General features: G+C 37.9%; 2 protein-coding genes across 2 annotated transcripts in view; one reads left to right on the forward strand and one right to left on the reverse strand.

Moving 5' to 3' along the window:
- Positions 1-4,440, reverse strand: part of PFKM (phosphofructokinase, muscle) — a 54,262-nt gene extending 49,822 nt beyond the window's left edge. The window contains exons 1-2 of the mRNA XM_007937887.2: positions 4,359-4,440; positions 3,593-3,715 (exon numbers count right to left, since the gene is read on the reverse strand). Of these exons, the coding sequence (XP_007936078.1) occupies positions 3,593-3,715; positions 4,359-4,440 (205 nt within the window). The remainder of the gene's footprint in view (positions 1-3,592; positions 3,716-4,358) is intronic.
- A 63-nt stretch (positions 4,441-4,503) lies between these two features.
- The window catches only part of SENP1 (SUMO specific peptidase 1), a 67,517-nt gene continuing 48,370 nt past the window's right edge, over positions 4,504-23,650 (forward strand). The window contains exons 1-9 of the mRNA XM_042780556.1: positions 4,504-4,527; positions 5,068-5,144; positions 5,473-5,665; positions 8,997-9,021; positions 9,561-9,635; positions 11,237-11,367; positions 13,476-13,560; positions 18,815-18,974; positions 20,532-20,703. Of these exons, the coding sequence (XP_042636490.1) occupies positions 4,504-4,527; positions 5,068-5,144; positions 5,473-5,665; positions 8,997-9,021; positions 9,561-9,635; positions 11,237-11,367; positions 13,476-13,560; positions 18,815-18,974; positions 20,532-20,703 (942 nt within the window). The remainder of the gene's footprint in view (positions 4,528-5,067; positions 5,145-5,472; positions 5,666-8,996; positions 9,022-9,560; positions 9,636-11,236; positions 11,368-13,475; positions 13,561-18,814; positions 18,975-20,531; positions 20,704-23,650) is intronic.

The raw sequence follows: 23,650 nt of genomic DNA on the forward strand, positions 1-23,650 counted from the left end.
TACAGGGTTGGCAGACAATGGGCCTCTCGGGGTGCAGGGGAGTGTGGAGGGATGGACGCTGGGAGGAGGTGGCTGTGGGGGGGAAGTGGGAGGGGAGCTGCTGCATTGTGGGTTTTGGTCGATGACGTGGGGCAGAGTGTATGTGGACTGCTGTATGAAGGGTGAGTTTGCTCTGTGGGTCTTCACCCAAATCCTAATAAAAAAAAAAAAAAAGAAATCAAAATAAAAAAGAGGACCATCACAAATATTTAGCAAATACTAAAACAATAGTAACAAAACAAGTGATAATACAATTCATAAACAAAACAAGCTCAGCACAGAAAATTATATACAACAAAGAAATCAACACCACAAAAAAGCACATAGCAAAAATGACAGCAACAAATTCACACTTGTCGATAATTACATATCTGGCAAGGGACTTATCTCTAAGATTTATAGAAAACTCCAATGCCTCAACAGCAAAGAACTTAACAATTCAATTGAAAAATGGGCAGAAGATATGAATAGATACTTCACCAAGGGGGATATTCAGGTGGCCAGCAAATATATGAAGAGATGCTTATGATCATTGGCCATCAGTGAGATGCAAATCAAAACAACAATGAGATACAATCTCACCCCAGCACTGATGTCAAAGTTCAACGAGACAGAAAATAACAAATGCTGGTGGGGATATGGAGAGACTGGGATGCTCATACACTGCTGGTGGGACTGTGAAGTGATACAACCACTGTGGAAAGCATTATGACAATTCCCTAGAAAGCTGAAATTGGAGATACCCTTTGACCCAGCAATCCCATTAATAGGTATATATCCTAGAGAGGTGAGAGCCAAGACAGGAACAGATATATGCACACTCATGTTCATCGCAGCACTAGTTACAATAGGAAAAATGTGGAAACAGCCTATGTGCCCATCAATGGAAGAGTGGATGACCAAACTATGGTATATACACACAATGGAATGCTACGCAGCACTAAAGAATAATGTAGAGTCTGCAAAACACCGTATAACATGGATGAACTTGGAGGACATTATGCTGAATGAAATAGGTCAATCACAGAAGAACAAATACAGTATTAGTTTGTTGTTGTGGAGGGTCAAGGAAAGGTTTAAATATGGAGGGAAACTCTTTGTTGGTTGCGAGGGGTGGGAGGGGTGGGGAGGGAACACTGCAAAAATAAATAAATAAAATGCATTGACCCATGTCACTTTAGTTTTGTATATTTCACTGTACATAAATTATATTTCAATGCTTCAATAAAATGCATTAAAAAAAAAAAAAAAACCCTAGAAGGCATTGTATGATCTGGCTCTTACATGCCTTTAGAGTTCCAGCTCCAGCTAGTCTTCTCCCTCAAGTCCTACATGCCTAGTCTGCTCCTCCAATGAGCCAACTTCCTTCCCACTCCAGCGCCTACTGTCCCTGCCCCCTGGAAAGCCCTTCTTCCCCCTTTGTCTGACTAACTCCTTTCTCAAAGGGCTTTTCTGACTTCTCAGGACAGATTAGTCTTCTCTTTTACACTCTAATTACATGATGCTATTTTCTTTCATTGTACTAGAGCCATTCTAATTACATAACCATGCATGTGATTACATGATTACTGTCTTCACACCCACAAAACTACAAACTTTATGAGGACAGGCAATGTACCTATTTTGTTTACTACTTTACTCCCAGTGCCAAGTACAGTGCCTGTCATATTATGCACTCAAAAATTTTTTTTGAAGAAAGGAAAAGTGGAAAAGAGGGAGGAAGGGACAGAAGAAGGAAGGAAAGAAATTGGGAGAAGGGAGCAAGGAGAGAGGCAGGGAAGGAAGGGGAAAAAGAGGCCCCACTGGGGCCAATTGGGAAGATTTAGATTCCCCTTCTCTAGTGGCTCTTACCTGAGCCCTCAATGCTTGAAGCCAGAAGTTGAACTTTTTTATTCATGGGATAATGCTGAGTTCAAACCAGAGAAGCAGGTCCAAATGAGTCATCAGAACAATGGGGGTCTGAGGTGAATATCAGATATGGAACAAAACAAGATTGAGAGAAGTGGGGAAGATGAGGGCAAATAAGAAACAATCTGCATAAATTCTAAAAACTGGACAAAGCCAACAGATGAATTTATTTCTTGTTCCTGGCCCCCTTTTTTTTTGCATGGACAAAGCAAGTCTGATCAAAGGGACATAGACCATACTCTGTTGCTATATATACAAATACAGAGAGAGAGAGAGAGTGAGCAAGCAAACAAGATTGCCACAATAGCTGAGTAAATTGGGATTCTTAAATAGAAATAATTTTCTTATGAGTCTGCTTGACTCCAGGTATTCTAGCAAGATTGAAGTTAGTTTGAGTTTATGCAACTTCACGGCTTAGCACTGGGTCTTGGACCATAGTGTCCTGTCAACATGCTGGAGCTCAGTGGAGCTCTGCCTAAGCAGTCAGCCAGCTCCTCCCTTCCCCACTTCTCTATGGCATCTTCTTTTGAAATTCAATTTTTTGAACCAAAGTTACCAAGCTCTTAATTTATACATTGTTTCATATTATCCCTTCTCCTTGACTGTAATCTCCTAAGGGACAGGGAAAGCAGCTCAATCATATTCTCATCTCCTACTGAGCCTAGTACAATGACTTCAAATAGTAAGTGCTCAAAAAAGTATTAAATAAATACTGCTATGTTTCCTAGGTACTGGTAGTAATAATGACTCCAATGACATTGTTAACTTCTTGAGGAAAACCTTATTAAACCCAAGGTCCTTCTGAAAATATAAGGGAGCTCGATTACAATTTATAGTGACCCCCTTTGGGTTTTCTGAGGTGGCAAATCTTTACAGAAGAAGATTGCCAGGTCTTCCTTCTGTGGAGTGGCCGGTGTGTGTGAACTGCCAACCTTCTGGTTAGTAGTCAAATGACTTAGGCACTATTCCACCAGAGCACCTTCGGACTAAATAATCTCTAAGGTATTTTTAAACTGTAAGCTACTGGGGCGATGACGAGGTTTTATACACACACACACACACCCATGTATATGTAGAAAACAAACTTCCATTTCTAGTAGAATATTTGACACATACTGGGAACTCATAGATGTTTGCAATGAACTGATTCCAATATATTCCAATAATAGATGTGTTTCAGTTGAGAAGAAAATCACAGATAGGTTTCTGAAGCGTCAAATTCATTTCTTATGAGCATTACCTTAAATATACAAGGGAAATTTGTTATTAAATAGATTCCTAGGGTGGATATTTTGACAGTATTTAAAATAATATTGTAATATGATAACTCATTTTTTAAATTTCACATTTGTATATATCAGGGTTGCTGAGAATAAATCAGATTAGTAACTTATAAGGAAGCCAATCAATTTATTGAATAAATCATGCTATTTTTCATAGAATTGTTCCTCCCTCCACAGTTTCCTAGATGACTTCCTGTTGACACACACACACACACACACACAAGCACATACTTTTTTCTTTGCATCTTAACTCATACTTCAGCTTTGGTAAGTCTACCCTGATTTAAAATGCTATGAATAAACTTTTTACTTTCCCATACTCCTTTTCAAACTCCTCCCCCTTATTAACTTACATGTCTCACAATTTTTCAAGATAGATATGCCTTCCACGGTGTCTGGATCATCCAGTGTGTCCAGATTCTTCAAGATGTCTGTCTCTGGTGGTGGCTTTTGCATGGGCATGCTGGAGGTTGAAACTTCCCCAGCTAAGAAGTAATAGCTCTAGGTCATCCTCAAGGTGGGATCCAGGGAAGAGAATATTCCTTACTCCCTTTCATTCTCCCTATGGCTTCCAGCTGTCTAGGACCTTATTTTCATAAAGCCAGTGACAAATTAGAGAAACAATGACTCTTCTTGATAACTATCTTTCTGAAAAAAAGTTTCTACTCCTTCCATAACATAAATGGAGGGAATGCAGGACATATACAAGATACTTTGAGCCTGGGGTGGAAAAGAAGGCCCTTTTTCTTTAAAGCTTGATTTATTGTACAGATTCTGGAGTGTCAATTACAAAGGCAATAAAGACTTCTACAGAAGAGCCTGGATACGGTAAAATAATTCATAAAGAGCAGTGAAATCAACTATTAGCTCATGGACTATAATTACTGTTCCCCCTTAACTCCGAAGACCTCCCTATCTGCTTAGGGCCTGATCTCACATACCAGGTCAAAATATCACCCGATACTTATACGGGAACACATGACTCAGTGAAAAATTATATAATAGTGGGAATAGTCAGTTGACCCCTGAAACTTGTATTTACACTAGTAAGTTACAAGTGCTGTATTGAGAATTCCCGCATAAGGACTCATTCTTTAGCACTGGGGTATGATCAGGAGACAATAGTACCTGTGCTTTGAGGAGTCCTGACTAACCGGTGAGATTGAATCATACACATGAAAAATTTCAGATGAAATTCTTCTTTATGCATGGTTGTCTCCTAGAAACAGAGACAGACTTTAATTTAAATAAACACATTTGAAGAATGATTACGATGGACAATACTGACATGTACCAGGTATGTCCAACACTACTGAGCCTTAAGATCTGACAGTATAAAAATATCAGCATATGGTGATAAAAATAATCTAATCTTTTGACTGCATTCATCAAGCATTCTCTTCTCCTAGCTGCTGAAAGTATTTAAAAGTGTGGAGGCCACTACAAGCCTCTCTTATTTAAGTCCAAGCTCAAATTGTGGCTCTCATCTAGATCAGTATTTCTCCAAGACATCTAGACAGAGCCTGGGTCCAGAGGCCTGTTAAATTAATGAGACTTGGTAAACAGTCTGAAAGAACAAACACAATACTTCTTCCCAGAGCCACTTAGTCCTTAAAGGTAACAGACTACTGGGTCCTTCCCTAACTCTTCCCAGGAAAGTCAGTCTCTATAACTTTCCTGACACCTCTTCTGGAAGGTTCTGTGTGTTCCCAAAGTTAAACCTAAGCTGTCCCCAACCTGCTTCTCCCTCATTCCCTAATCGCCAAACGGTAAGTTAAGCATGCTGTGGTGCACAGTTACTGGACTGTAAATTAGGAAACGTGTTTCCTACTCCCAGATTTGCCAAGCACTTTATTACTTTGGGAAACGACTTCATTTCTCTGAACCTTTTAGACTAAAAATCTCTAATATGTCGTACAAGGACTAATAGACTGTGATTTTCAACAAAGCAAGGTTCAGCCTGAGACTCTATTTAGCTTTTAGGTCTCCATCTGTCGGACAAGCCACAGGTTCTCGCTGACGGAGGGGCACAGCGAAGAGCTGCCATGGAAACCCCAGTGTAAGCAAAAATTGCCTTGCGGAACCAGAAAGCGGCGGGTACGGAGAACAAGGGAACAGAGAAAAGAAAAGGACAATTGGAGCACTAACAGTATTCCGAGAATGAGAAGTAGCAAAAAGCCCAAACTGAAAGGGGAAGAGGGAAATTATGACTACAGCCTTTGATGCTCCCTGGGATTTGCAGCCCTCGCCACACCGCGCGGGCGTTCCGTTTGTCCTCAACTCTGCTCTTTGACCTCCCATCCCACCGCCCTCCTCCGCAGACACCGAGCAGCTCTTCCGGTGATGTGAAGGTGTTTCCGGTTCGTGGTGGTTCCCGAGTTTTGTGTTCCGCGCCCGGCCGGAAACCCCTTCGCATAGCAGCCGGTTCCGGTTCGGTGAGTGGCGGCGGGAAGCTGGGGGAGGGGTGAGGATGGAGGGAGCCTGGGTCGGGAGGCAGTGCCGGACCGGGTCCACTGGCCTAGCTGGGTTGGGCTGGGCCGAAGTGGGGACGGCTGTGGGTCCGGCGCCTTTTCCTCTGCCCCGCCCCCCTGGGACACCCCCCACCCCCCCCCGTCATGCAGTCCGCTGGCCGCAGTTCGGCCGGCGGCGGTTAGTTCGGCTTCCTGAGGCCGTTCCTTCAGGCCCATTTTTCCGGGACCGCAGAGAGGTCGCCGTCTTCCCCTGTCCCCCGCCGGTACCACAGGGCCCATCTGGACGCTCGACCCTACTTGTGGGGAAGAGGCCGCCTGGGTTCCGGGGCTTTCCCGCCAGAGCAGGGGCTTCTCCCAGGGAAGAACTGTTTTCGACGGGAAGCTCAATTTTCTTGTCACACCAGCTTCACCTCCCGCCTTCCTTGAGACCTGAATGATTTTTTACGACTACTTCTGCAGTCACGTAAACATTTCTTCAACTCTTACTGTATGGTATTTTCCTGAGATGTGATACCGCTAGTGCCACCACCAGAAAGAGACGTCCGGACCTTGCTGTCTAGCTTATGAAAATCCCCTTAGCTGCCACAGTTTGCTTACCTCGCTCATCGCCTCCTGGTAATTCCCTCCAATTGTCTCTTTCTTGGTGCACTCTAACATGACCTCTGGATGTATGCCCAGTTTCTCTTGTCTTGAGCGTGGTGGTTTCTGTTTATCGGGGCTTCTCCAGTATTTCCACTATCTTGTTGGCTGTAACTTGCCCTTTTATCACTTTCAAGTCAGCCTTGTTAAAGTCATTTCACTTCACGTTTGGTACTCTATTATATCTGGGATGGTGGTTCCTGTAAAATTTATACAAAATCTTTGTAAGCTACAAACTGTTTGACGTAGAGTCTTTGTTCCAATTGGATATTCTGGATGGAATAGATCATATCACCTTCTCAATCTTTGTTTTTCATAAAGATAATCTGTTGAAATACAAATCACACTGAATTAAAAAGATTACGGTGAAACTTTAAGCATTTCTTTAAGCATAATCCCTTAAGCTTCCAGTTTCCAGATTTCCTTCCTTTTTTCCCTCCAGTCCCTTTCAGGGAGCCTCAATTGTTTTTCTCCTGAGAAGCCTCCTTCATTTTTACTTGCTTTCAGTTAATCATCCTGACTGCAGAGATGGTCTTGATGTCACTCATTTAATGAGTCAAATCTAGAGGGTGTGGATGGATACAGGTTCTGCTACTTCTGGCTTAAGTGATGTAACTGTTGATCACTGCTTTTGAACTCTGTCTTTTCTTTCTCCTGGATTCCCTTACTTCTAATTGCACCAGCTTTATTGTTTTGCTGTAAGTATCTGTTTCAGGATCTGGCTTCCCCTACTACACAGTGAGTTTCTCAGCAGCCAGGACCAAGTTTTACTTTTATATCCCCAGAACCTGGCACCTACTTGGCACACAGTTAATGTGTTGCATGAAAGAATCTGAATGCGTAGCCCTCACCTCTAAGATGTTAGTCTAATTGGGAGAGATTACATTTAAAGTATGAAAAACAAAAACAAGTACATGATGATATAGTAGAAACTGGGCCATATACATAATTATTTTCCAGCACTTAGTGTAGATTGATTACAGTGAGTCATTTCCACACCCTTCCCATGTCATAAAATTGACCTAACTATATCTTGGTCCTGGATAAAGCTAATTTTATACACTGCTTCTCAATAAGTACTTTCTTCACTATGTAACTTCATCATATCCTCAAACATTTTCTTTCAAAATGACCTCTGCATGTAGATAAGTTTATAGATGTTTTACAATCAGAACTCTGCTTCCTTTTTTTAGAGTTCGTATTGCCTAACCTGATTTCACCTGAATACCTATAACTTCCTATGTCTTTTCATTAAATTAAATGACCAGTGTGTACTAGAAAATGAATTATTAGAATAATTTTCTTGAAAGAAAATTCATATGTTTGCAAAATACATTTGTGATTACAGGACATGAAAGTCAAATTTGTAGACTGAAAATTATAGAATCTTTAACATTTGAATTCATTTATTCTTCATTTCTCAGACACTGACAAGATTATAAAATACTTTCTTTGGTGGCACCAGAGGTTTCAGATCGAGCATTTCAGAGGATCTTGGGGTAAAATACCCCTTCTCTCAATGTAATTGCAAATTGATGAAAATAAAACACTATAAGCACACTGAAGAAGCTGCATATATTTGTACTAAAATACCCATGTGGAGCTTTAACCACTTAAAAATATAAATCAGTATAGATTCCCCAGGATTAGTTAGGGATTACTTTTATCTTGCTAGTGTCTAGGAAGCTGTGTGATGTTTGTTGAAAGCACACTTGCCTGGAGTCAGGATACCTGGATTCTTGTCCACCCTTTGCCCCACCTGTGTGATTTCAGGCAAGTCATTTAACCTCTCTGGACATAATCTTGAATCTTGAAAATTCTGTGAATTTTTAACTTGCTTCCCTCTTCACTTTCATCTCAGCAAAATGCAGGCTTTTCAAATTGCCATTCTAATTGTTGTTATGTGCTGTCGAGAGTCTGACCCGACTCATAGTGACCCCTCCTTGGGTTTCCGAGGCAGTATCACTATGGAAGTAGATTGCCCAACCTTCTTGCAAGGAGTGGCTGGTGGGTTTGAACTGCCAGCCTTCTGGTCAGCAGTCAAGTGCCTTAGGCATTATGCTTCCAGAGCTTATTACTATAACAAAAAAAGGCCGGTGGTAATACTTACGGAGGGCCCTATCAGCATGAAGTGTGAAAAAGTGACAGATCTCCTGTTACTTTATTTGTTGGTATGGTTTTTTTTCCCTTTAATCGGGAACACAGAGAATCGTGCTTTATTAAAAAAGAAAAAAGAGGAAAGAATACTGCGGAAATTTTCCAGAGAAGTGTTTTGTGAAATTGAGCGCTTAGAAATACATTTGAACCCTAAATCTAAGGCTTAAATTCTTTGGGAATCCTCTCTGGTAAGGCTAGATGTAGCTGTGCCAAAAAAGGCTCAAGTAGTCTTCCTTTGTGTGTGCACTTTGTTACTGTGACCACAAAGAATGCCTGCTATCATCCAGTCTCCTAAGTAGATAGAAACCCTGGTATTACTAGGTAGTTGATCAAGTGCTCAATCTTTTTTAAAATATGATGATAAGATTATGAATATATGAAGGTGTGACTGTTACCATCCCTTCTTTACTCTTGGAAATCTGCCAAGAAGCTATGTTCCACGAGTATGTTTATTAACCTGTTTCCCAACCAGTTAGGCTTTTAACTTTCTTTTCCTTAGAAAAGCAGATACATCAGAGGAGAAAGTAATTTCACATAGGCACAGGGGTGCTCTGGTTTATAGCAGTTTGATTGATGAAGGGGAAAAATACTTAGCACAACTGTGAAATACTCCTTGATTGTCCTCAGAGTATCAGTGGCTTTATATTTGGCCACTGGGTAAGACATACGGAAAAAAAGTCTTAATTGGACTGCCATAAGATCTGTTACTTGTTTATGAAATAGTTTAGCATAAGGTAATAGAGCAGTGGATTGGAAGAATTTCTAGGTTGTACTTTCAGCATAGTCACTACTAACTTTATGGCCTTATGCAAATCACATAATCTTCCAAGGACTGGCTTTCCAGTATTTCTTCTCCCTTTAATAGTCTGTGATTCAGTGAATAATCTGGCATTGCTGTTTACTGTAGTACAGGCTTCAGAAATGTTTTGAATTACCTCAGGCTGGTTTGATTTTCAGTCTTTTCCCATCAAGTCAATTCTCCTTACACCTTAATATTTTTTCTCCACCACAAAAGATGTCACAGCTGAGTGGCTTCTATAATTATATGAAGTAGATGTTTCAGTATGTAATATTTCTGTTTTCTTTTATAGGACTTTGTATTTTGCTAAAGTCAGTGATGTGAAAAGACCTGACATGGGTAAGAGTAACAATGAAGTAGTCATTCAATCCTGTTAGTTACTTTGATTAGTCATGCTGGAGTGTGAGAATGGGTTTTCCTAACATTTTCAATATTTGCCATCTTTGTGCTTAGTGATAATTTCAGGGGAGCTCTTAATTCTAATTATCTAACACTATATACCAAACAAGGAGCTCCAGGAGCATAGTGCCTAAGGCATTTGACTGCTAACCAGAAGGTTGACGGTTCAAACCCACCAGCCACTCCATCTTGGAAACCCAAAGGGGGTTGCTATGAATCTGAATCAACTCGATGACAGTGAGTTTGGTTTTTTGTTTGTTTGGTTATGTACCAAAAGTAATTTTCTTTTGCTTGGGACGTTGTTCATAGAGTCATTGAGAAGCATTTTTTTTTTCATTCATTATATTTATAAAGGAAATTATGCACTAGCAAACATTTACTCTGTGCCAGGTCCTATTCTAAGCACTTAAAATATATTACTCATTTACCTTGCAAGGATATCTAAAAGTACTTACAAGATTTAATCCTTTATTAAAAAGAAAACTGAGACGCAGAAGTTAAGAAACTTATCTAGGGTTACAGAACTACAAATAGTAGAGACAGGCTATGAACACAGGCAATCTGGTTCCAGAGTCCTTGTTCTTTAGTACTGTGATATACTGCTTTCTATATGATAAATATTTTGATTAATAGAAATTTTTCATTTTATTAGCAGCATTGAGGATTATGGTGGTTGGAACATTTCCCACTATTTCATTCCTAGTACTTTGTGTCTATAAAAGGAGATCTATACAAGGTTAGGACTTGTAGCCACTTTGAGGAAAGGTAGAAAAATCTGTACAATTAACTGTTCTAACATCTTGTATTATATTTTAATTTAAGTTTTTAATTCACATTAGCCTTCCCTCTACATTTTTTTTTCTTCTTCTTTTGACTACTCTACCTTTTCTTTCTCCTTCTTTCCTGGTTATTTGTTTCCATTTTCTTTTATTGCTGATCTCAGTATTAAGTCTTTGAGTTCCCTTAACTCCCATTTTTTCTAATTCCAGCTCTTTTATAGTAACAGATGTCTCAAAAATGGTTACAAAGATTCTGCCATAATATTGTAATGATTGAGCTTGTATTATCTCTGTTAAGAACTATATGAATAAATGATGCTTTTTACAGAAAAATAATCTAAGTGGTTTAATTTTTAAAATAGCTTTTTGAGTTAAAACAGGAAATAAACCAATGTGAACAGTATTTGTTTCTGAATGTTGACATTTTTTCCTTGTTTTTTTTATATTTTAAATTTTTCTCCAGTTAAGGCATTTTAAAACTTCTTTCAGGAAGATATCATTATTTTAAAAACTTTGAATTAATCTGTTTAAATGTAAAAGTTTTGAAGTGTTTGGTTGATGATCTCAAATCAATTCCAAATGAGCCAGTTTCCGTACATGGGCCTCTTTTGACAGTGAGCTTTCTTGCTAGTAGTTAGTGATGAAGGAGGGATTTTGTTTGTGGAGTTGTTCTTTGGGATCATGTTAGGCAAAAAGATTGATTCATAGGAAAAACTTAGAGAAGACTTAGGTGACTTGAAGTAATCTGTATTCTTTCCCCAGATGATACTGCTGATAGGATGAGGATGGATGCTGGAGAAGTAACTTTAGTGAACCACAACTCTGTATTCAAAGCTCATCTCCTGCCACAGACAGGTTTACCAGAGGACCAGCTTTTACCTTCTGACCATCAGGTTCGGAATACTTTTCTTCCCATAATTAATTAACTACTTTGACTTATCTTAAATTTTCCTTTGGTGTAGTTTAAATGCCAACTTAAAAGTACAAGTATATATGTAAACTTTTTAGTATCAAGAGTTTTAGTGTTTGGAATTCTACTGTATATATTAAAGACAAGAACCAGACCAAGTTTGAGTCTTTGAGACCAGTTTCTTCTAGGAAACTTCATTGTTTCTCTGAATACTACAATTACCAATATACAGATAATGTTCTTTTAAACTTGTTATTGTTGTGTGATGTTGAGTCCATTCTGACTCATAGCGACCCCATGTGACAGTAGAACTGCTTCTAGAGTTTCCTAGGCTATAATCCTTTACAGGAACAGATTGCCAGGTCTTTTCTCCCATGGAGCTACTGGTGGGTTCAAATTGCTGACCTTTCAGTTAGCAGCCAAGTACTTAGCTGTTGTGTTACCAGGCCTCCTTTCTTTTAAAGTAGTGTCTTAAAATTGCTGTGCACTGAATGGGAGGGAAATGTGTAAATATACAGCAGCTCTGAGTTTTCCTTATACTAGAAAGTCTAGTTTTTCAAAGTCTGGTCCAGCATTGGCATTACTAAAAGGACATGGAGGCAGCACCTTCTGGCTTCCCCCAGTCTCACAAGGGGGAAACGTTACCATCAACAGCCCAAGGCTTATTCCTATGAGCTCAGACATGCTATCACCCTCCAGATTTTTACTAGCTCTGACACCAACCATCCCTCCCAAGGCACTTACCACTTCTCTGTGGCGTTAGATAATTTGTTGCAGTGGTCACACAGAACTCACAGATAATACTCATGGTTGTGGGGTTTTTAGGGAAGTAGCAGGTTACAATTCAGGTTCAGGAACACTCTAAAGATACAATTATTTGATCAGAATAATTTCCCCTCTGCTATGCCCTCAGGCACGCCCCCTGGCTCTTGACCTCTCGGCCTGGCCTCTGACCTGCTCAGGCAAGTGTTACAGAGTTTTTTTAGCTCTGCCAGTAGGTTCACCTAGGTACACCCTACTCTACTAGCAAGCCTCTTGCCCAAGGCACTCAGCTTTCTCACCCCATGGGCCAGCAAGGTTGCTGTTCTGTCTCATGCCTCTTGGTTCCACTACTGCTGTGTCTCTGCTAGGGTGTCTCTACTGGGGCATCTCTGCCAAGGAGGTCCAGTGCAGGGATCTTGGGTCCAAGGATACCCTGTATTCCAACTCCAGCACTTCTCTCTTGATGGCAGTGAGATCCCCTCCTCTACTTCTAGGAGGGCTCATTTTAAGCCCAGCAGTGTGGCAAAACCAACCAATCCTTGCATTAGAGTTCATACACCTTATTTTCATGGCCCCATTCATTAATCTGGTGAGAGTCACAAAGACTGTGGCTAGAAAAGCCATACCAGGTAATTCACTGCACCACAGGTATCACCTGGGAGCTTATTAGAAATCATAATATCAGTCTTCTGAGTGAGAATCTCCATTTCAACAATATCTCTAGCTGATTTATATGCACATCAAAGTTTGAGAAGCAGTGTTACAAAGCAATCTTTCTCATTAAGGAAGTTTTTAGTAATTCTTTGCTATGTAATTCTGTCCCAGGCATAACAGGATGTTTAGGATCCTTGGCCTGTAGGCACTAAATACCTGTAGTATCCACATCCTGTGATGATTTTCATGATTCAGTATAATGATTGAATATATCAATCATGATTCAATATAACCATGAATATATAGCCATATGTTTCCAGTTTGTACTAGGACTATAGTACCTCTCTTGGTTAAAAACTATCTGTATATTTGTCAAAAGTAGATCAGATTGATTTTTTTAGCCTCTTTGTTTTCTGTCACAGCTGGCTTTCAGAACAGGATATACTAAATGCATGTTTACCTTGTAACAAGCATTCTTTATATTACATTGTATAATGGGTATTTTACCCATTTCCCCTTGAATCCTGAATCATTTCATCAAATTGACTGTGTTTTCCTTTCTTATTAATAGTTTGTACTGTTATGTTGAGTTCTGAAATATAATTTTGTTTAATGATACATTTTTTTTTTTCCTGTTGAAAATGTGATTTAAGAAAAATCTTCTGTTTTGTTTAGATTTTGCCTTCCAGGCAAGGAAATTTGGACCGATCTTTTACATGTACCACAAGAAGTGAAGCTTGTAGTCCAAATTATTACTCAGGTACGACGCATTGCTTGGAGTCAAGGCACTGTACCTTTCAAATTTCTTCCTAGCAAATTGTTTGTTCTCATCATCTCTAAAAGTAAAAGCATTGTCAAAAGCAAAATGGTATTTTCTCCACTAAAACATCATTTTTAGTAAGCTTTCTATATGTATGTGTGTGGTTGCTGTAACATTTTGCTGATCTAATCTCAATCAAATATTAATTTTTTTCGAATAATTTAGCAATCCATTTTCATACTTGTCAAAAACTATTGTAAAAAGCAATGCTGTTTTTTTTTAATTGTATGTGATGTAAAGGGTATTGTTTTATGATTCGAAGCGCAGAATTTGCCTTTTTCATGAATACATGAAACCTGAAGATTTATTTTTACCAAAGTATGTCCCTCCATCAGGGCAGGAAATATTAATTCCATGTTTCCATCTAGCACCTGCCACAGCCATGCTTGCATATTCAGGGGCTTGCCTATTCAATTTGTGATCTATGATGACGAAAGTCAGCATTCTCTAGGCTATTCCTATCTTCTGGCTTGCCTGACTTATCATCTGTCCCCCTCCTAAGCTTTTAAACCCCTAATAGTCTTCTGCCTCTGTCTTGGGAAACAAGGAGCTTTGTTGGTTAGCTTCCTGGCAGTATGACTCAGGAAGATTATAGACATTTGTGTACCTTGAAGAATCAGTGGTCTTCTCTTATCTTTTCACTCCTCATACTTCAATCTCTTCACAAATGGGAACACTAGTAATAGTATTGAACCTGCCTCACTGGGATTCTTACAAAGGTAAATTTGAGAATGATAAATATGAAATGCAAATAATAATTTTTGTTGTTATTTGGCTTCCTCAGGATTCTTTGTCAGCAAGATGAGATCTCCTCCCCTAAAAAGACGTTAGTATGATATTCTTTTAGATTTATATTATATTTAAATGTCATTTAAGTACGTGGTATTTTATCTACCCCAGACACTGGATTTCCTTTTCTGGGGTGGGCAGTTGCCTCCACGTAGTATGTGCATAATTTGTATAGAAAAATCAGTTAATCTTCTTAGAAAGTAACTACCATTATTACCAAAAAGACCTTTTTGTTGAGTGGAGAGCCTGAAATATGTTTTGATAGCTCATTATTAGTCCTAGAGGAGGGGCAGTTGAGTGGTTAATGGAATCAGATCAGTGATACTTCCTTTTGAACTCAGTCTGTCTTTGCTTATAATTTCATATACTGGTTTACCATTGGTTAGAATCTATGTTTTTAGATTAAAATGATTGCTTAATAAAGAATTATACAGAAAGTTGCACTCAAAATCCCTTTATTGTAACTTAATTCTTATTTTATTCAACACCTGTGGCCTCTTCCAGTTTTTATCTGTGCACACATAATGTGGTACACATTATATGATTCACTATATATATCTTTTTAGCTCAATATTTTAATTTTAATTTTTCTATTTGTTTATGTGCTGTTCTTCATGTTTATAATTTTCTATTTATATGTAATCATAGGATTTAAATATACATGCACAGTCTCTTATGTGTGATATCAAAATCCCAAAAATTTTGAAAACTTTTTTTTTTTCCATATTTTTTTTGGCATTAAAACCTAACCTGACATGAATTACTTTCTTGGTAAAACCTACATGAACCGACATGAAGCTATTTATTTTCATCTTTATTTCTCTAAATGTGAGTATATATACATTTCACAGCAGATACATCAATGTGTTTGATTACAGGGTGCTGTTCCGCACTAAGAAACATTACATAGTACACTACGTTATCTTTCTAAAATTCCTAATTATTATTCATTCAAAAGCACTCCTGTACCCAGGGGTCTCTGATTTGGGTTAATGGGCCTGTGCCTTTATTCGCTTCACTATTGTTCCTATGGTTTAGGTGCCCTCCCACCGTGCCACCATTTTCAGCTATTGTAAATAATATGAGTTAAAAGCATTTATATACATATGTATATGTATTTATGTACATATATGTTTTTCCTTTCAAATTTCAGTAGCCCATTGATATTCACAAAGGATATACCTGAGATCATCTCAAATCTTCATATTCTTGAATATGGCAGTATTTGACCAGATTCCTGGCTTTCTACTCAAGTCACATGATTCTTGAGAGTTACATTTTTCCTGTATTTATCCTCATACTGGAAGTTGATTGCTATATCACAATCTTTCACTAAAGTTTTCTCTCTTATTTGAAGGCCATTTCTTAGAGGAATAAAAATAATTATTCTGTAATAACTACTGTATACACAGTGATGAACAGAAAATAACTACAATGAATAAAGCCATATAGAAATGGGAATGCTTGTCTGTCTATTAGCAGAAGATTCAGACTGTGCTTCTGCCAGATTTCTTCTAGTATTATTCTGATCAGTATTTCTCCCTAACAATCAGAATTTTAAATCTGTGAATGCCAAGAGTCTGTATATTTTTTTCATATAATAAAATATTTAATTAAAATAATACTTTTTACATGTATTTTTTAAAATTTTTTGGTGAAAATATACATAGCAAAAGATATACCACTTTCTACATGTAAAATTTGTGATACTCATTACATTGTACTTTTAAAAAATGATTTTTCTTTGCCACATCCATTCCAGTTTCTTGCAAGTCCTGAAGAATTTTGTCTCTGCTATCTCCTTTGGATATATTTTTTTCTAAAAATCCTCACATTGATTTCTGAGGGCAGTCATCTTGTGTCTTAACCTCTTGCTTGGGCTAGAAATAGGTTCCCAGTTTACTTGCTTTGTTCTCCTGATTCAGACTATAGTATTGGTATTCATCTCCTCTCTCACCCTGCTATCCTTTCCTCCACCCAAATGGAAATGAACACAGGAAAGCCCCAAACTTTAGATTCAAGATGTGGAGCTTCCTCCTAAACCGATCTTTTACATGTACCACAAGAAGTGAAGCTTGTAGTCCAAATTATTACTCAGGTACGACACATTGCTTGGAGTCAAAGCACTGTACCTTTCAAATTTCTTCCTAGCAAATTGTTTGTTCTCATCATCTCTAAAGCACTGATTTTTTTAAGAGCACTGATTTTTTTTTTTTTAATTCTTTAAAAAGTAGAGAAAATGCAACATTTTAACTTTGTTAACTTAGTTAAGGCTAGGCTTTAAGACCTCAAGAGCACAATGAAAATAAAATTTTAAAAAAATTTCTTATTAAACAGAGAAAAGTAGACTATGATGAAAATAAATTATTTTGCTCACGCTTAGAGTCATTTTCCATGCCGTATCTTTGGAAAATATGTTAAATTAAGCTGTCACAGTTTAGTAGGTAAGATGATTTAAAGTGTTCTACTAATACTCTGACTAAATAAATCCTAAAGTTAACAAGAGCAACTGATGCTTACTTTCATAGTAAGTGACTATCTGACATGCTGTCTTTAAAAAAACATAGTTTATTTTATTCCCATAATACCATTGCCTGTTCTCTATAGAAAGTGAGTAGAGAAAAGTAGAAAAATACTCATCAGTGTAACATTGGAACATAAGCATAAGGTAATGTTCATTTCCTTCTAGTTTTGTGTGTGCACATAATAAGTAATCTATGTGTGGCACTTGTGATTCTGATTTCTTAAATGATGACAGAATTCCAGGTAACACCCTCACTAACAAAAAAGAGTATCTGCAGCCCCCTATTGGTCCCTCTCTAGCTTTGCGTGACAACATCAGCAGTAGAAGACTATTCAGGGATTTCATTGAGTGGAGGTGGAACTTGCTTATTCTGGTTAAACTGACTAATCTTAGGCTTTTTCCTTGCGTTTTAAAGCTGAAGCCTCTGCCATATACCATTGAGGTTACTCTGGTTTATCCTTGGTCTTAAGATTTCATACCTGCCAGAGTAAATGGGCTTTCTTGACAGACTTAATTTCAGATAGACATCTCTAGTTAGATAATGCCCAAGTCAAATTTTAGTCAAAAAAGTGAAAGTCAAAGATTTTTACTATCATCACTACTTTGCATTTAAGGAAAATAATTTTCTGGTCCTTTAATGAAGCTCATTTTCATTAGCCTGCTGTCTCAACCCTTAAAATAATAGCACTAGGTACTAAGCATAGGTGCAAAGAAAAAAAGTTATAATTCACTTTGAAAGTAAATTTATTTTAATTATTAGACTAGGTTCATCCACTGGTTAATCAATTGCTACTAACATCCTCACTGACTGCTTATTTTTTCTCTTTTTTCCCCTAAATCCTGATGCCTTGACCAATTTAAAAGCCACAGGATAAAGCATATTGTTTTAGGCTACCTTACTATTTAGCTTACCAAGAGATACATTAAATCTTTTAAATGATATAAATACACAATATTGTGCAAACTTTTATGGTGATATGCTTCAAAAGAAGATTTTCAAAATGATGTCAGCATTAAGGATTCTGAAAGTAGAGAATGATTTCTGTTTTTCCATGGGAGCTTCTCATAGTTCTCTAGTCCAATGTCTGAAGCTATTTGGAAGGAGCTATTTTAAATTGCCTGATACTGCTAATGGGGGAAGGAGGATATGCATTTTTTTTTTACCCCTCCTAGCTGAAACTTAAAGGGATTTTTTTGTACCTCAGCTTGTAAACCATCACTTCAGAAGCTTCAAATAATAAACGATCTTTAGTTATTCTGATTGCAGTTACAAGCATCGGAATATTGATACATCTGATAACTATGGCATTAAGCGACTGAAGATTACTAAAACCAGATGCATATGATGGGTCATTCCTGCCATAAGCTGACCAGAATAAGCAGCAATTAGGTTATCTCTGCTCTTAGAGAGAGTGCCTGAGTCATAAACATGATAGCTAACAAACAGTGACATCTGCTGCTTATTAAGCAATAACTGTTACTCATTTGAATTAAATTCTCCTTGGCCCTCCACCTGGTTTCTTACTGGTCTGGCCTACCTTCTTTCAGGCCCAGGCCTGGGAGTGCTTGCAAGATATAGTTGGGGTAAAATGTTGACTTTTGGTGGACACCACGGAGTCACATTGATGCAGATAAGGCACATGGCTGTGGCAGGATTCAGCTCCTTCATCAATTTTCAGGTTAGTATGGCTGAATCAATTATAGTTTGTAGAAGTTCCCTTACTGCAAACTTTACTGGCAGTTGAGACTGGGATCTTTCTTCTCTGAGAGACATGATGATATGCCACATTACTTTGGAATACAATGTTGGCCATGGTTGCAGTCATATGAGGCACCAGCTGTAGCTATTTGTTTAATTTATTCAAACTTTCATTCTTTTAGACAACCCTTCCTCAGACAACTTTCCTGGCTCAGCCGATTTAAGGACCTTTGGCCAGAGTGCAAATGGTCAGTGGAGAAATTCCACTCCAGCATCAGGTTCAACTTTACAAAAATCAAGAAACAGCCGAAGTCTCTTCCTCGAAACCCGAAAGACCTCAAGGTAGGTTTTCTGTCTTCTTCACAAGCCCTTTCTCATATGTAAGAAAAATGACTATAAGATAGTTATTACATTGACATGTTAAAAGAGGAACACAATTTTTGGACCTTAAACTGTAGAGATAATGGACAAACCCATTTAAAAGTCTTACCATTTAGATTACTTGATGCCAAATTTTGATGATAGCCAAAGCTTATTAGAGGAGATGGTTTTGAGGGGATTCGTGGTGGTTATGAATATATTGGGGCCTTTCGGGATTTATATACCTGTTTTGAGTCTTCAGGCAAATATCCAGGTCAGTATCCACAACTTCAGTAGCAGAGAAACCACAACTTTTTACAGGCTCTCGCATGAGCAGAGACTCCATTGTATCTTCACTTCCCTTGTCATCTTTTCCTAGCTGCTTCCAGCTATCCTAAGAGAATAGCCTGTTCCTGAAATTTTGAGTACTTGTTCTTTGCTCACTCCAACACACAGAGAAACCTTGAGAATTTGAAGAGTTAAGGAGTGAGAGCGTATATGCTTGTTGATTTTCTTAGACCTGATCTGATTTCATTTGGATACATACCCCATGCACTGATTTAAAGAATTGATTTTTATTGTAATCTACTTGGTCAGCTGCAGTAAGTATGTATTGCTGAATATTGATAAATGAGATGGAACATAATAGAGAAAACTTAATGTAGCCTTAGAGATAAGGCTAGCTTTTGGATTTCACAAAAATAGTTTTTCCCATTAGTTATGGCACAAACTAGTATAGAAAAATAAAAACAAGATTTCTCTTTCAGAGGAGGTCAGTAGTGACGCCAAGAGAAGGAGCTGAGATCGATGCAACCTAATAAAGCCTTTTGGGTGTTTTTAATGAATAATGGGAGCCCTCTGCTGGTGTTTCAGGAAATTTTGAAATTCAGTTTAAAACTTAATTAAGAGGCTCCAGCTTTATTTATCTTTGCATATTTAACCTTAAAGTAATTCTTTCCAAAAGGGCTTGGGGAGTAGGGGAATAGAGAAGCAGAAGACAGAAGGTGTTTGTATGTGTTTAGAATTCCTGAAACCCAGGTTTTATGAAGAAGTCTAGTCTGATAATCATTCTCATACTACATAGCTGTGTCGTTCCCTACAATAAACTTGCTATTGAGTCAATTCTGACTCATAATAGCCCTATAGGACAGGGTAGAATTTCCCTGTAAGGTTTCCAAGGCTGTAATTTTTATAGAAGCAGACAGCCTCATCTTTCTCCCCGAAATGACTGGTGGGTTGAACCTCATACCTTTTAGTTAGCATCTGAGAGCTTAACCACTGTGCCACTAGGAATCCTCAAGGAATACAATATTAAATGTTAAATAATTACGTGGTTTTGGTAAGATCTCTTGAGCCACAGAGCCTGATGCAGTAATACATATGAACTAAGTAATATATAACTTCTTGTGCATTTCCCTCACATGGGACGTATTTCATTCTTTCTGTTTGTTTTTGTTACTTTTAAAAGTGAAAATAATCAATAGATATATCTTACTTGCTATTCTTTTCTTACAAATTCTTTTTTTTTTTTTCTTTTAGTGGATTATCAAACACTTTTATTGGAAAGTCAAACCATCATTGCCATGTGTCTGCATATGAAAAATCTTTTCCTATTAAGCCTGTCCCAAGTCCATCTTGGAGTGGTTCATGTCGTCGAAACCTTTTAAGCCCCAAGAAAACTCAGAGGAGACATGTTAGCACAGCAGAGGAGGTAAGAAAAACCTGCAACAAAAGCATCTAAAAGTTAGGATCTTTTCCTGCATTCAGCCATTTGAGTCCTGTGATTTTATATGCTTGTTAACCATTCCATTTAATTCTTTCTGTGAGTTTCTTTTTTAATTACAATTTTTGAGTGTTATTATCTCTTCTAAAGAAATAATGAAGTGTTTTAGCACTAACCAAAACAAAAACCAAACTCACTGCTGTCGAGTTGATTCAACTCATAGTGACCCCTCCTTGGGTTTCCAAGGCGCTATCTCTAAGGAAGTAGATTGCCCTGTCTTCCTTCCAAGGAGAGGCTGGTGGGTTTGACCCACCAGCCTTCTGGATAGCAGTCAAATGCCTTAGGTACTACGCCATTGTTTTTCTTGGTGGCTTATATTGGATAGTAGACTTTACTTAATCTTCAGTATTGCCTGAATGGCTTCTCATACATAAAACTATCACTTCCTTTTATTGCACCTTTCTATACTCTTATTTCCTTTTGTAAAACTATTAGCCTTGCTGGATTTGATAAAATACCTGCTCTCCTTCTCACTGGGAACAATTTTTCCTCAATATAAAAGAAAAATCAAGAAGTCAATTAAACAATTAACATGTTTTTATCATATGGAGGATGATTTTGTTTGAGGTCATACATTTTCTCAAAGAAGAAAAAAAATTTAATTCTGTGAATGTAGTGTAGCATGTAGTTTGCACAATACAAAATATATTTGTACCTGTTCAGAGAAGAATGGCAATTGTAGAACATTCTATTGTGCTCATGAGGAACTTGTATATAGACCAAGAGCCTATCATTCAAACAAAACAAGGGCATACTGCATGGTTTAAAATCAGGAAGGGAGTATGTCAGGGTTGTATCCTTTTACCATACTTATTCAATCTGTATGCTGAGCAAATAATCCGAGAAGCTGGACTATATGAAGAAGAGCGTGACATCAGGATCGGAGGAAGACTCATTAACAACCTATGATAGGCAGATGACAGAACTTTGCTTGCTGAAAGTGAGGATGACTTGAAGCACTTACTGAAGAAGATTGAAGACTACAGTCTGCAGTATGGGTTAGGTACATCTCATAAAGAAATCAGAAATCCTTACAACTGGACCAATAAGCAGCATCATGGCAAATGGAGAAAAGATTGAAATTGTCAAAGATTTAATATTACTTGGTTCCATAATCAGCACCAATGGAAACAGCAGTCAAGACAACAGACGACGTATTGCACTGGCCAAATCTGCTGCAAAAGACCTCTTTCAAGTGCTGAAGAGCAAAGATGTTTCTTTGAAGACTAAGGAGTACCTAACCCAGGCCATGGTATTTTCAATTGTCTCATATGTATGTGAGAGCTGGACAATGAATAAGGAAGACAGAAGGAGAATTGATGCTTTTTTGATTTGTGATGTTGGCAAAGAATACTGAAAGTACTGTGGACTGCCAAAAGAACTAACAAATCTGTTCTGGAAGAAGTGCAGCCAGAATGTTCCTTGGAAGTGAGAATTGCCAAACTTCATCTGACCTACTTTGGTCATGTTGTCAGAAGGGACTATTCGCTGGAGAAGGATATCATGCTTGGTAAAGTAGAGAGAGTCAACAAAAAAGAGGAATGCCCTCAATGAGATGGATTGACACACTGGCTGCAACGATGGGCTCAAGTATATCAAGGATTGTGAGGCTGGCACTGGACTGGGCAGTGTTTTGTTCTGTTGTACGTAAGATTGCTAAGAGTTGGAGCCGACTCAACGGCACCTAACAACAATAGCGATCATTAGCTTTGGGCTGGTTGTTAATGGTACATGCAAATAATAATAATCTTATATTAATGTAGCATTAGAGATTCCAGTGTGCTTTCTGTATGTATTATTGTTTTTAGTTCTTTTAATCTGTGAAATAGGCCAGTTTGGAAAGTAAAGATCAAAAGTTACATACTTAGTAAATGGCAAATTTAGAATATATGTTCCTCCATTTGACCCTCCCTTTCACATACTCTACCAGCCTAGGATTTGGACTGGCTGGGTAATTTCACTCTCCCTGATAACCTTCCAGCCCACAAGCTGGGTCACTGGAAGTCATGAAACTGGAGTTCCCCTTCCTCCTACAGCAAAGAAGATGCCAGTGATTGAGCCTATCCTATGAAACAAGAGATGTAGGCAATTTTGCTGAATTGTTTTTAGGTCTGTATTTTCCTGCTGTGAGAAGTAAGCCACCTATATACTATAGAAATACAGAAGAACCCATATATTAACAAGATTAAATATGAACTAAACTATTAAATTTTTACCAAATTACTTTTAATTACATTTAATCTTAGGTATAAAAGATAATCCAGATGAAAATATAATGCCTTTTTTCCATGGAACTAATTGATGGGAGTTTACAAACTAGAAGAAAAGTTCTTTTCCATGGAAATGTTGAAATCTCCAAGAGAGATGCATTTGACCAAAGTAATTTAGACATTTGTTTTCTACACTACATATGTCTTAACATTTATTATGTATTTACCATTTTATACATTTCTTTGTATTTAAAAATATATATATATTGTGTTTTTGGTAAAAGTTTACATGGCATATTAGGTTCCCATTTAACAGTTTCTACACAAATTGTTTTTCCCAGTCTGTTTGCATCTAGAAGCTCTGCTGAAACCTCTCCACCGTGGGTGACCCTGCTGGTATTTGAAATACCAGTGGCATAGCAGCCTTATAGCCTTATAGCAACATGCAAGCCACCATAGTACAACAAATTGACAGACAAGTCACACCAGTTGTTCAGTAACATTAGTTAACATTTTTCACAGTGTGTCAGCATTCTCTTTAATTACATTCTGGTTGTTCCATTTCCAGTACTCTAGTTTCCCTGCCCCTTTATCTTCTCATCTTTGTTTTAGAGTAAATGTTGACCTTTTGGTCTCAAACAGATGGTTTTTTAATAGAGTAACAT

The sequence above is a fragment of the Orycteropus afer genome, unplaced genomic scaffold, assembly GCF_000298275.1.
Source record: "Orycteropus afer afer isolate SDZICR_OR568_19922 unplaced genomic scaffold, OryAfe1.0 scaffold00045, whole genome shotgun sequence".
NCBI classification, from domain to species: Eukaryota; Metazoa; Chordata; class Mammalia; order Tubulidentata; family Orycteropodidae; genus Orycteropus; species Orycteropus afer.